At 31.5% G+C, this 14,851-nt stretch overlaps 1 protein-coding gene across 1 annotated transcript in view; it reads left to right on the top strand.

Annotated features, from left to right (window-relative positions):
- LOC134699778 (transient receptor potential cation channel subfamily M member 5-like) overlaps window positions 1-12,842 on the top strand; it is a 99,854-nt gene extending 87,012 nt beyond the window's left edge. The window contains exons 17-19 of the mRNA XM_063561194.1: window positions 137-318; window positions 1,777-1,903; window positions 11,774-12,842. Of these exons, the coding sequence (XP_063417264.1) occupies window positions 137-318; window positions 1,777-1,903; window positions 11,774-11,804 (340 nt within the window). The 3' untranslated portion in view covers window positions 11,805-12,842. The remainder of the gene's footprint in view (window positions 1-136; window positions 319-1,776; window positions 1,904-11,773) is intronic.
- Window positions 12,843-14,851: the final 2,009 nt, after the last annotated feature.

Below are 14,851 nucleotides of genomic sequence, written 5' to 3'. Positions count from 1 at the left end.
TTTCCTCCAAGATCGGTCAATCGGGGGATCATACTTGTTTGCCTGCTTTAATATGTTTTAATGTACTTATTTATAATTTTTGACTTTCATTAGAGATTTGATAGTGTGATAATACTATGTCTTCATTGAAAACTAGGCATACATTTACAAAAGTTCAAGACAACAACCATCTGGTTTGGAAATTTCACAGATTTTCCCTCATCAGGGAGTATTATGATAAATCGTCATTGGTACCACCGTTTATTATCATAAGTCACATGAAAAGGGTTATCATGTGTATCTTTTCTAAATGTGCAGATAGAAAAGCCAACAAGGTCAGTAAGTATGTTCATATTGTATGCCAAAAAACACCTACCATCACATCAAATCGTCTTTACATAAGAAATAAGTGTCAATGTAACTCTAAATACAATTATATGTAACTCTAAATCGTCCAATGTTGGTCAAATAAAAAATGATGTTAATGAATCTATCAAAAGAGATAATAGTATTTTATTAGAACATATCTTAGTTCTAAAATCAACATCAAGTTCACCATGTAATGAAATACAGTACAATATATCTTGAACAACAATTCACCAGGCTACTGACTAGTGAAAGGCACACACGTAAATGTATTACGGAGTTTCGCTGGTTGTTATAAACTAATAATGCTTCCCGGTCGCACCCTTAACTTTTAAGTATTTTAGTAGCAAACGTTATATTAGAACATAACAATTAAAGGCAGCTCAGGAATGAAACTTAAATCATGTAAACTGAAAATTTACGGGATACTAAAAGAAACAAGTTGAATTTATGAGTTCTGTTTCGCGAGTCAGTTTTGGCTACCAGATCGATCTTTGACTCTTAAATAGTCCCGAATCCTTTGTTATATCAAATAGATAGTATTGAGGTATTGGGAGATACTGTGCGAGTTTTGAAACAAATTTAAATTTACCAATTGTATTGTATTCAAATTGTGATGTATTTGCAGTAAAACATACTGATGTATCATCGTCGCTCATCAAAGATCTGTCTGCAGAATTATTTCATGTTTGGGTAATCCACATTAATTCACCTTAATTGTGGCTATCGGTAGATTTGACAGTGGATTAAGGGGCAGTTTTTACTCTGTACTGTAGGCCTCAATGTGACTTTGAAATGTAGAATACAAATGACAGCGATGTTTTGTATCTTTAGATTTTCTTTCCTGTTTGATAGTTTTTGTATATCATACGTTGCTACATCTTATATGTACATTTTTTTCCCATTTAAAAAAAAGGTTATCGTTATGAAATACATGTAATACATAAAATTACAAATGCACATTAATCCTAAAATCGACTTAATATTGAATTGGAAAATACCGAAAAATGATTTATGATAATCATCGTTATGAATATTATATCAATTTTTTAAACCTTGCAATTTTTGGAAGCAAAACAAAAACAATAAGTTCTAGAATAATATATACCAAAAGTAAAGTTATTTAGGTCAATTGAAACGCATTTCTCTTTATTATAATGTGAAGAACAGTATTGAACAATCAACGAATATATACTATACCAAATTAAATCCCTCTATATAGACTATCTGTTATATTCATAAGAAGAATTAACGTATAATCTTGCATCAGAGTCGCTCGAATAAAAACAGTTTAAAAACCAAATGTAAAGTAAATGAGCATTGAACACTCTAAATTCGGAAATATATCCTAAATATTATCTAAACAGAGTACGGAACTCAGTCATTTTTCACACTACACATGTGATACTTTTCTAAATAATTACATTTCAGACATGAGCGATACAACAGAAAGTACACACCTGGCTATTCTAGAAAGAGAATCAGTGTATAGACATCTACATGCACCTGGTAGTTTAAAAACATATCACGCAAAAGACACAGAAGATGCAAAAAATGGGTATTTGTTTTTTTGTTTGTGCTTTTACCCGGGTTGACCATTTTGGTTATTCACCGACTCAATGGGTTATACTTGTTTTATTATACCGAACGAACATATTACTTTTGAAAGTAAAAAGAAAAATAACAAAAAGAAATAAACTCAGAAGAAAAGTCATAACAGAAAGTCACTAAACAAATTGCAAAATCAAATGATTAAACACAGCAATCGAGTCATATTCCTTACTTGGTAAAGTGGAGATTATTTATAACCTATAATTAGAACTGTCTGAATAATCTGTCATAGAACTGTTCTAAGCTGTCCTAGAACAGTTCTAAATAGAACTGTCAGGATCAGTTCTATGGTAGAACTGTCTGAAACTGTTCTAGTCGTATAACTGTCAGTAGAACTGACCAAATCGTTTCTACCCGTAGAACTGACAGCATAACGGTCTAATTAGTTATTAAATGTACCAGGATTATATTTTAGTACACCAGAAGCGCATTTCAACTACATCAGACTCATCAGTGACGTTCATATCAAAATAGTTATAAAAGTTAAATAAGTACAAAGTTAAAGAGCATTGAGGATCCAAAATTCCAAAAAAAAATGTGCCAAATACGGCTGAGGTTATGTATGCCTGGGATAAGAAAATCCAAAGTTTTACGAAAAATTTAAAGTTTTGTTAACAGGAAATTTGTAAAAATGACCACGTAATTATTATTCATGTCAACACCGAAATGCTGACTACTGGGCTGGTGATACCCTCGTAGACGAAACGTCCACCAGCAGTGGCATCGACTCAGTGGTGTAATCAGTTATCAAACACTACAAACTGCTCAGAGTCTTCAAATACCAGTTTTTTTGCTCGACCAGTAAAGTCGAGCACACATTTAACTCGACTAGTCTCGACATTGTCTCCACAGTGCATAACTGTACTTACATGTAACTGTACTCCACTAGGTCTCGACTTTACCTAATTAGTCTGATTCAGTACCACGGCTCGACCAATGTCGAACTGTCTCGACTATTCTGGACATTAAAATTTAGACTTGACTGGTATAAATTAGCCCATCTAACTAAATGTAATATAGCTCTTCAAACTAGGCAACTATCTTATTAATACTTGTATCTTACTGAATCCCAGGTCATTATCTAGTTTGGTGTACTGCTGTTAAATTTAAGAATTGAATTAATCTAGGTAAAAATATCTAGACTTGGCAGTTATGACAAAATTCAGATAGTACACTTTATTTTTTTTTATTTTAACTTTTTCAAAGCAACTTGGATTTTCAGCTAAATCTACAACTATCTCGGTAATATATTTATCTTACAAAAAACAGGTCATTTGATAATTTGGTTTATTTTTATCATATTTAAATATTCAAATTATAGGTATCTATCTGAAATTTTGTCAAAATTTTTGCCCTTTTTTACCTATGAACTAGATCATTAAATTTGACGGCAATACACCAATATACAAAACAATCTGGTTTTGTGTATGATTAATAAATAATAAAGATAGCTGAAAAGTGTGATGAAAAATCCAAACTGATTTGAAAACGTTATGAAATTTAAAAAAAAAGACACCTTTTTTGTTAAAACAAGAATATAATAGCATGCACTTTCATAAAAATCCTTGATAACACCTACAGAAAAAAGTTTAGAGCCAGTTTAGGGTTATGTGGCGGACAGTTGAGGGCTAGGTGTTGAGCAGCTTAGCTCAACTCAAACCTGGACAAGGACTGTATGTTTGATAGACATCGCTCTACTGGCCTTCAACTGAAGCTGTCCATTAAGTTGAGGAGAAGTTGAGCAATTGATATTTGGTGTTCATACAGTTGAGAAAAAGTAGACCATTCAGACTTTGAGTTTTTTTGTAGTTGAGGAAAAGTTGAGCATTCAGACTTTGATTTTTTTTGTAGTTGAAGAAAAGTCGAGCAACTGATCTTTAGTTTCACTTTTCGTGTAGTTGAGCACAAGTTCAGTAATTAGAAATATGAGCTGGTGATACACATGTCATGACTGCCATCTGTTTTCCATTTATCTCTGTAAAGCATGTATAGTGCAAATGAACAAGAAGTATTATTATAAATGTACACAGAGTTTGAGCCCAAATTAAGGGAAGCACATGTTGTTATACATTTTTCTGTTTTTACCTAACTATAACTCATCACATAAAGATAAAAACAAACAGTAAATTATATTATAAGATATATAAAATATTCAAGATTTAGGTAATTAACAGTTATTATTAGGGGCACTTTTCAAAGGGATCACAATGTCACAATACCCTAAACAACCTCGAACACACTTTAAATTTAATCTAGGCATGAGCATGCACATGGCACGCAAGATGTCGTCTTGCTATCATGAATAAGATAAGACTTTTACAATGGATGTAGATAAAAAAAAAGTTACAAGTAACTGTATTGACATTGAATAGTGCAGTGTATTGTTCTGATGACATGACTCTTAGATTTAGAAAGATTGATGTTTTAACACATATTTTGGTAAGTACATTGGATTAAAATTTCCACCATTTTGGATAAGTGTTTATGCTCTTTTAGTTCAAAGTAGTGATATTTAAAGTGTCTTCTTATCTTTTTTGAGCGTAGAAAAGCTAAGACAATATATGTATGCATTAATTTATATATTATCAAAATGTGTAAGACAGGAGACATATCTATATTATTATTAAAATAATTTGTTTTATAAAGTAATACCAATCCAATAAGAATATTCTTATATAATGAATTTGGTTTAAAAGTAGAGATATGAAGTTTGACTTCAAAAAAGACATCTATCCATAAATGACAAATACATATATATATATAATAAGATCCATTTTGTTACAACCTGTGATCAATTTTATTTGGCAATCGCCAATGGCAGTCAGCAGGGTTAAAGAACATCAGTTGTTCGACCTGTTAGTCAAATGCGTTTTGTTTAAATATACTTTTTCACTCTTTTGGTCTTTTGGAAAATGTTGTTTGTGCTTTTTTTAGACCCTTCAACAACGAAATTTGTTTGACATGCACACGTATAAAAATTGCGGTTTTTATCCAACGCAGTCATAGGTTTGAACGTAGTTTTCAATTTAGACTCGTATATATATATCGGATACATCTGTTGTAGGGTTGTCACTGACTCAGACGTACTTATGAATATAATTATTTTCTGTGACTGTATCTTACATTAATTTGTAGGATCTTTTACTATAGATAATTTAGCTGATCTGTAACAATAAGATCTTCATGCCTTATATATCATGTACTGTAGTACGCCGCTAGATTAAAAACTGACGTGGAAAGGTAACATATGGCCACCAAAAGCTCTTTTTTGAGAGCCCATGTGGTCGTGTGGTCTAGCGGGACGGCTGCAGTGCAGGCGATTTGGTGTCACGATATCACAGTAGCATGGGTTCGAATCCCGGCGAGGGAAGAACCAAAAATTTGCGAAAGCAAATTTACAGATCTAACATTGTTGGGTTGATGTTTAGACGAGTTATATATATATATATATATATATCTGTTTTTCTGGTCGAACAACACTTTCTGCTTTGAGCATGTTGAGTGTTTAAATATATATCTTACTTCTCCTTGCAAAAAACTCATATGTTTAACTATATTTTATTTACTAGATAACTTTTAAAAAGGAAGAACTAATCTGTCATGTGGTCTGTTGTGAGTTAAGTTTTTCTACAATTTTAGTCATCAGTTTGCAATGACCAGATAATGCACAACTATTTAAGACCTGCTCCTCAACTATTGGCCACCTAGCCCTCAACTTTTGATGATCTGGCCCTCAACTATTCGCCACATAGTTCTTAACTTTTAATGAACTGGTCCTCAACTGTTGGCCAGGTAGCCTTCATCTCTAATAGCTCAACTTTCGGACACCTAGCCCGCAACTATGATAGTTTGTCAACATTGCTCAACGGCTAGTTGAGCAATGGAGTTGGCCATCCTATCATTTTCTGTATGGGAACCTATTAAAAAAAGAAATGTGTTCCAAACATGTCAAAGTTACAGTTAAAATTTATTTCAATCAAATTTAAAAATAAATTTTGTCAAATTTAAAGACATGGCATACAAGAAGCACTTTAATATGGTTTAATTACCTCAGTTAAAGTGTGTTTTATTTTTCTTAAATGTGTGTATTACTTATCTAGTGAATTCGAAAAGCCCTTCGATTACAGTTTAACAGGATGTTGCAATTTTGAATGAATGTTATTTACAATTTAAAACTCTCGGGTAGCAGGAGGTATTGCTTTATACATCACCACTAATCAGAAGAACTATTTTAATCATTTCTTTATGTATCATAAAGGGATAAAACATTAAAGAAATTATTTAACTTTATTATATATACTTTACCAAATTTAAATATATGTATTTCTAATATGAGTTTAATTACACAGTGATATTGTTGGCTGTTGTTACCTCATTAAAAAGACGATATTAGAACTATTTTATGTAACCATGAAACCAATTTAGTTTGTTCTGGTTTTTTTTCAGAATTTAAAAAAATTAGTTAAAAAAAACATTTGCCAAACAAGAGTCACCTAAATGAGAATTAAGTTCCCTCAGTACAGGTGTTTTTTGGGGTTAAACATTTTTTTTGGTGTAAATTCTAGCATTGTTTTTTAACTAGATTAATTCAATCCCTAAATTTGACAGCAATACACCAAACTACATAACGACCTGTGATTTTGTAAGATCAAGATATTACTAAGAAATCTTTTAAGTTTGATGAATATCCAAGTTGATTTGAAAAAGTTATATAAAGAATTATGAAACCTCAAATTAAAAAAAAATGATCCATATGTTTTTTTATAACACAATGGATAGTTTTCATCATTAAACTTATGTACATATACTTTTTTCTGAAGAAAATTCTTTAATTTGTCCACATTTAGAAGCAGTTTACTTTGTTTAATTGCTTGCTTCCAGGAAGCAATTTTCCGACATATTTTCCGTATGCAAAGTGACCTTAGCGTGAACCTACTCTTAAAAATACGGTGTTCGCAATACGCATGGATCTTTCACCGAAATAAACTATTATCTGATTGAACATGTTAAACACGTGCTCAATATACATGCTTTTCTATTGATTGTTTACTATAAGGTGACAATCGGTAAACTTCGGAGTCAAAACACGGCATTTAAGAGCAGCCATATTTGTTATTTCATAACAGACAGAGAGGAAACAAATTGTCGATTATACGATATATTTGCGTGAAAAATTATAAAATCGTGCGCAGAAGACTATGATATATACATGGATTGGTTCAAAAATTAGATAAACATTATTTTTCACCAGTCACTCATATGACTTTAAAGTGTACTATCTAATTGTGTCCGATTTGCAAATCCTAGCTTTTTTTACCTAGATTAATTTAATTCTGAAATTTGACAGCAATACACCAAACTACATAAATACCTGGGATTCAGTAAGATCAATTTATAAATAAGATAGCTGCATAGTTTGATGAACATCCAAGTTGATTTGAAAAATGTTACAAAATAAATTAAAGTGTACTATTTGAATTTTGTCCGAACTGCAAATCCTAGCTAATTTACCTAAATTATTTTGATTCTTAAATTTCTCAGCAATACACCAAACTACATGACAACCTGGGATTAAGTAAGATCAACATATTACTGAGATAGCTGCATAGTTTGATGAAAATCCAAGTTTATCCGAAAAAGTTCTAAAAAAACCGAAAGATGCCTATCTGAATTTAATCATTTATTTTTTTCCCTTTTTAATTAAATTCTTTAAATTCACAAAAATGAACGAAACTACCAAATAAACAGAAATTTTGTAAGATCTATATATAATTTATTTGGATGGGCTGATTGACACCAGTGAAGACTGAATTTGAAGGTTCAGACTAGTCGATACTGGTAGTGACTGAGTCGAGACTACTCGAAACAGGTCGAGACTTCTCGAGACAGGTCGAGACTTCTCGAGACAGGTCGAGACTATTTCAAGCTACACCAAGATCATCAAGTACGACTTGTTAAGTAAAGTCGAGAAATAGTCGAGAATAGTTTTGTACAGTTATTTACTGTCGAAACAATGTCGATACTAGTCGATTAAAATGTGTGCTCGACTTTACTGGTCGAGCACAAAATCTTTTCTTTCAGACTTTGAGCAGTTTGTTGTGAAAGGTACCATTATTATTATTTAGTACGCCAAACGCGCGTTTCATCTACATAAGACTCATAAGTGACACTCATATCAAAATAGTTATAAAAGTACAATTTGCAAAATACTGCTAAGGAAATCTATGCCTGGGATAAGAAAATTCTTAGTTTTTTAGAACAAATAAAGGTTTTATGAACAGGAAATTTATTAAACTGACCACATAATTGATATTCATGTTAACACCGAAGTGCTGACAACTGGGCTGGTGATTCCCGTGGGGACGAAACGCCCACCAGCAGTGGCATCTAAAACTATTCTAGACGTAGCATTGGCCAACCCTGTCAGGATTGTAAAACATTTCTTAATGACGTCACTGAAGTAAGGGTATCACACTGGTCACCGTTCAGTGTTATTTATATCGTTGATAAAGCCACACGCAAAATATAAACTATATTATTTCGACTTATTTATATATAAGACAAAGAGTTCTTAAAACTGTTTGTGGATAGAACTGACATAATCAATTCTAATCGTAGAACGGATCAAAGATTTGGTCAGTTCTAGGTAGAAATGTCAAAAACTGTCAGGATCAGGTCTAGATAGAACTGTCTAAATCAGTTCTTAGCAGAACTGCCCAAATTGGTTCCAAGTTAGAACTGTTCTAACTAGAACTGTACAAAAGATGTCAGGATGACAGTTCTTCATATAGTTCTCCTGTCAGATTCTGACAGATTTGATGAGAGGTACGAAGTTATCTCTTCTGTACAGGCAATTCAAATGTAGAAAATAGTGGATTCAACCTGGTTTTATATTGCTCAATCTCTCAAATGTATGGCAGTCGCATCAAATTCCGTAATATTGTCAACGATACGCGAACAAAACAGACATAATATGTACAATTGTCAAGATAGGGGTACAACAGTCATCATCTTGTCACAATCTAAAAAAGAACAACAACAAACAAATATTTTACAAAGAAACACAAAAAAGCATATATCAAATTTAAACATCCACAATCCAACTCTGGTGTTTGTTCGCGTGTTTGACGTCAGAATGTAAACGTCAAACAGGTAGAGATATAAAATAATTTTGTCGTCTAAAGTATGCACACATTATAATACAACAATAGCATAATGGCAGGATGTTTAAAGAATTATAAAATATCACACGGACAAAACACACAAGCAAAATTGAAAGATAATACAAACAACACATTGATGGGATGCATAAGCACCGAGCCACGTCAAATGGATATCAACAAAACAGACCATACAGTAAAAGTAATATTAACAGTACACACTTACGTTATAAAACTACTTTGTGTCTATTAACTTTTCGTGTAGGTATAACATAGGTAGATACTTTCTGCAAAATATAGATGGCCATGAAAAGGGCCGTTTACAAGAGTTATCGTCGACACTACATGAATTTCCGAAACTGGTATGGTCTTGTTTCTTCATCACTTAATGAACTTCTAACCTGGACCTTGCCATATTTGTTTGTGTTCATTTGACGTTAGTTGACGTCATACATTAAGGGGAGTCAACTCTTGATCATTGAGTATGATAAGAGTTATTCATCGGTGAATATTAGGGTTTTTGGATGGAAAATTCAATTTGTTAGGGTAATTCGTCGCTCCTGCAATTTGTTGGAGAAAAAAACATCAATACATGCAATATGCACGTGTTTATTTACTGGTAACATTCCCAAGTTCTGTCTCTGCGATATGGAACACAGAGAGTATAACTGGGAACCAGTATGTAAACAAAATAAATTTTCTATGAATATTCAATTACTCCCCAAAAGAGGCGTGTTTTGAGAAACAGCTGTATTTACAAAGTGCAACCTATACAGACATTTATTCAAATAGAAAACTGTCTAAAATCAGTTTTTCTCACATTAATACTCATTTATCAGAATTAAAGTCTTAAAGAAATCACTGTGTATACTCTAAGTTTTTCTTTACTATACATTTTATACCCCCTCCCCTGTTTCAATTTTTTAAAGAATTTGAAAACAAGACTTTAATTATTGCCAGCTTATTTGCATATTTTCTGATAAAAAATGCCTAAAACCTGTTAAAAACTGTTTTTATAACATATTGAAAGCATATCAGAATATCATAATTGTAATGTTCAGCAGTCAATCATAACAACATTCAAGATTATATAAAGTATCCAATCCAGCCTCTATCTCCAGTCCACATCTTATTGTATGCCTATTTGTCAATTAAAGAACACATTGTCTGCCTCAAATGGTCAATTAAGAATTCTTGTCACAACAGTATCATCTGTAACCATATATCTGACACAATTTAGCTACTATATATACTAGAAGTGTTCAAACAAAGCCATATTTGCAATAGTTGTATGTATGCAGATACCAGTCTGAGATATAAATTCACTTAAAATGTTGTAGAGATGACTGCTAACATCTGATGTTTGCATAACTTCCAAGCATAGTTATTGTTTTCTATATCAAGAACTTTAAAATCATAAATTCATAGCATTTATAAGTTAAATTATTTGTTTTATGACCTAGAGGGTAGACACTTTGCTATGTTTTTGCCCCTGGGGCCTCAAATTTCATAAATCATTCTGCTGTTTCTAGCAATTTGGAATATTTAGTACATATTCAGGATAGAACACACTATTGTAAGTTTTCTTGAGATATTTTTGTTTTTCTAGCTTGTATTTATTATGCCGTGGTGACAAAAAAGCAGACTTAGGTGTTGCAGCTTACTTTTGGGTTATCGAAAGGACACAAATACCCCATAAATAATATTGAGGAAGGATCTATGAGTTTCAATGACTGCGAAGAGTAAATATAAGCAATTCTTAACAATTTAACTTACAAATATGCAAATATTATGATTTAATTTTGTATCCAGGACTTTAAGTAAACTATGCATACTGTAAATTGTGAATTTATGCTGAGTCATCATATTTAAGGCCCAGGATTCTATCAATCTTCATTAAATATTAATAAAACTTCTTATTTCAGTTAATTTCTTTAAAATCTGTGAAATAAAGCAAATTTGGTTAAATTCTGAATGTTCCCCTTTTTCACCCTATATAGGTTGCATTTCTGTAAATATTGACAATGCAATTTCCCCAAAGGAACTCCTTTTACGGCTAAAACTGTACCACTTTTACTATGAAGTTTTGAAAAAAATCTTATCCTAGAATTGAAAGTTCATATGCACCACAATTTTTTTCAAAGGTCAAAATATAGGGCTGTGCGGCATATTTTCAACGTTTATATGCCCTGAACTTCTCAGAGTTTAAACTTACACTAATTTTCTTAACTACCCCTACCTCGAATGAAAGGTTACCACACATTTCAATGTAAACAATATGCACGTGTTTATTAACTGGTAACATTCCCAAGTTCTGTCTCTGCGATATGGAACACAGAGAGTATAACTGGGAACCAGTATGTAAACAAAATCAATTTTCTATGAATATTCAAATACTCCCCAAAAGAGGCGTGTTTTGAGAAACAGCTGTATTTACAAAGTGCAACCATTAGCCAATCAAATAATAACTACCTAATGTAAGGTATACTTATAAAGATTACCCTATGAACAATTATATTTTTCTTGTTTATAATTGAAGTTGCGTATTCATGATATTGGATGACATGCATATTTTAGGATGTTTACAATTCGTTACACTTTTAGTTGTAGGTTTGAAACTATAGAATGTTTACAATGCGTTACACTTTTATTTGTAGGTTTGAAACTCGTTATGAAAAGAAATACTGATAAAGGCATTGAAGAACAATTTTAAATTATGGACACCTGTGGTAGATTTCGACAGGAAACTCTGAAAACGTTACAATAATTGTTAGCATCAACATATAATATTTTGACACCCGTAACGAACATCTGAACCGATGGGAATAAATTAACAACACCAATGAATATGTCATGTAAGCTATATGATATTTTAAAGTGAAATAATGATAAACAAATCGAATCATCTAGTAGTCAAGACATTGAGAAATAGAATAGGTCTGTTTATGTTATCGCTGTTTTATTAGTATTAACAAAGTTGTAGCTTTTAGTTTGAAGATGCTTGTTGAATAGGATTTTTTTTTATAAACTAGTAGCCAGATTAAAGTCTGAAACGGTCGTTTTGGTCTGATCAAGTCTTGATGTGTGACAATAACAGAAGGTTGTTCACTTTTATTTGATACTTCATATGTGTTTTTTTTTTTCATTTCTCTTGACGCTCTTAAACATGTTAAATGAATTTTCGCTGACAACATGCAATCATTTCTCAATTTTACCAAAACCTATTCTATTTAAGCTCACATCATTGTTACGTTTGGTTGACCGTTCAACAACACCTACCTATATTTTGATGACCAATTGTTTTTTTTTGTTAAATAATCCGACGTTCTCTAAATATATCAGCGATAGGAAATAACTCTAACTAAATCTAACACAAACAACAGTAGTTGTCCTTTTCTAGATAAAGACATTTCAATTTCGAAAGGTAAAATCCTTACTAAAATTTACACCAAAAAAATCTATTTTTCATTACCTATTATTAATTTATCCGTTTTCGACGGCGATGTTCCATTGAATCTATCATACGGTGTGTGTATTTATTTCAACTCGAGCATTATACCCATGTTTGTAGTGAAATCATTTCATAGATACATAGATTTGATTTCATCGAACCTTTAAACAAACTTTTCTGGTAAAGGTTATCTTATTATTGTTGTTTATATTAGCAATAACATCGTTTTTCATCAAGAAATTAAAACATAACTAAGTTATATTTTCGAAAAAAATTGGGATGTATAAATAAACCTCCATGTTAATTTTCTATTTATAGATTGCTTACTATATAAATAATATGATACATATTTATTTTATATTTATTTTAAGATTAAATATTAACTGCATGTTTATAATTTTATTGAAGCATTACACAAGTAATATTTTCTTTTAGTCACTGGTGTATGATGTGTTAATATCATTTTTTTTTTTGTCTTTTTGTAATTCAACATTTTCATTTTTATTCTCGTACACAAATGTACTGTGCACTACTAATGTCTACTTCCGTACTCCTAACAACATAATTATCATATTTAAATTTATATGTGTACGTTGCTTTAATTAACACCATTTTGTCCCAAGTTGTCTTTTTGACATTGTTTCTGTATTTTTAAAATTTTTAATGTTGTTTTTATATTGTGTCATTGATCAAACTTATTTGTTAAGTGCATGATTGCTTCTTTTTGTTTAAATGTCTGTTTCATTGAGGTATGCCATTTCAATTGATATTTGACAGTTTGTTTTTAATGTTGTAATAATACACTGCTATCTCATGTAAGGGTGAAGGTTGGCGCCTGTTAAAGCGTATAAACCCATTGCAGTTGTATGCACATTTCTTAACTCTGAAGCCTGTTGTTCAGTGGTAGTCGTGGCTCAGTATTGAAGGCCGTACTTTGAGATATTGTTGTTATATTTTTTACATTGTGACTTGTAAGGAGAGTTGTATCATTAACATGCATGCCGCATCTTTTTACTTATAATTGTTTAAATGAGTTTCAATGTTAAGAATATGGCTTTACCGTAAATAGATAAGGATGATAATATTAGTAATCAGTTCCTCCGGTATATTTTTAACTTTGTCCCCTTTAATAGATTATCCAGATTTTATGATGTCAAACATGTTAGTTTGACCATAATATATTCGACCTGACCATGTCTGATTGACAACTCAGAAATTTTGACAGGACGATGTACAGATTTCTTGCAAACATGAATATTTGTTGGCATGAGTTCGTAATTATCAGTTGTTCTACTGTACTACACAGTATGGGTGGGTTTTTTTTTCGAAAACCGTACGGTAAGCTGTATTTATTTCTATGATTGTCCTGTACTTTTCTGAGTAGTTGTCTCATTCAAAAACATCCATCGCCTGCGTACTTGTTATTTTGGAGTTTTTTTGTGTTTTTTTTTCTAATTTGACAAAAAGGCATGCACGCTAGGAGAATTATACGTTTAACCTGTCTGAGGGAACGTTTATTTTTACTTTTGAATTCTTTTAAGAATATGACATATTTATGAAATCTTAATTACGCCTCTCAAATAACACATATGACGTTGTGTTTCAAAGTTTGCTTATCAAGAACCATTATACTGCATGCAACGAGACACTTGAAGCTTAATCTTTTATGCTGTAGATGAATGTCAGAACATAACGAGTTAAAAATATAAAACTTTAATACATTTGCTTGTAAAATTGGCTTGCTGGAGAAAAAATCTCCCTACATTGAAATATTGTGATCAACCATCCTTCCTTTTTTTGTTTACATCTTTGTATTACTTATCATAATTAATACCAAGGCAAATACATTGATCTCCTAATATAGCACAAAAGTAACAAATTCATCTGTGTTTTTATTTCAAACTTTGATTTTTGGCAGGCAAAATAATTTTTCTAGTGAGCGATACTCATTTTGATTAATGTTTAAAATTTTTGTAAGCAAGCGAGTGAGTATGAATTGACATAGTTTTAGTGCCTGATTTTTATATATATCTTAACCTAGTTCTTAAATAACCCTTTCATGCTTCTTTGCCTTTCAATTGGTCACTGACACCCAGTTTCATCTTTTGAAAACATTTCCAAGAATAGAATAAAACCGACACTTTTGTGTAGTCTGATCAAATAAATATGATCCTGATAAGCATGACGAAGCGTTGAACAGCCATGCATACATGTTTACAAGTATTGTTTTTAATAAACCACGCAAAACATAAATGCTTGAATTAAGCTTGTATATAAAACATTT

The sequence above is a fragment of the Mytilus trossulus genome, unplaced genomic scaffold, assembly GCF_036588685.1.
Source record: "Mytilus trossulus isolate FHL-02 unplaced genomic scaffold, PNRI_Mtr1.1.1.hap1 h1tg000085l___fragment_1__unscaffolded, whole genome shotgun sequence".
Taxonomy (NCBI): Eukaryota; Metazoa; Mollusca; class Bivalvia; order Mytilida; family Mytilidae; genus Mytilus; species Mytilus trossulus.
Note: the sequence above shows the minus strand (reverse complement) of the source record. Positions and strands in the feature narration are given on the sequence as shown.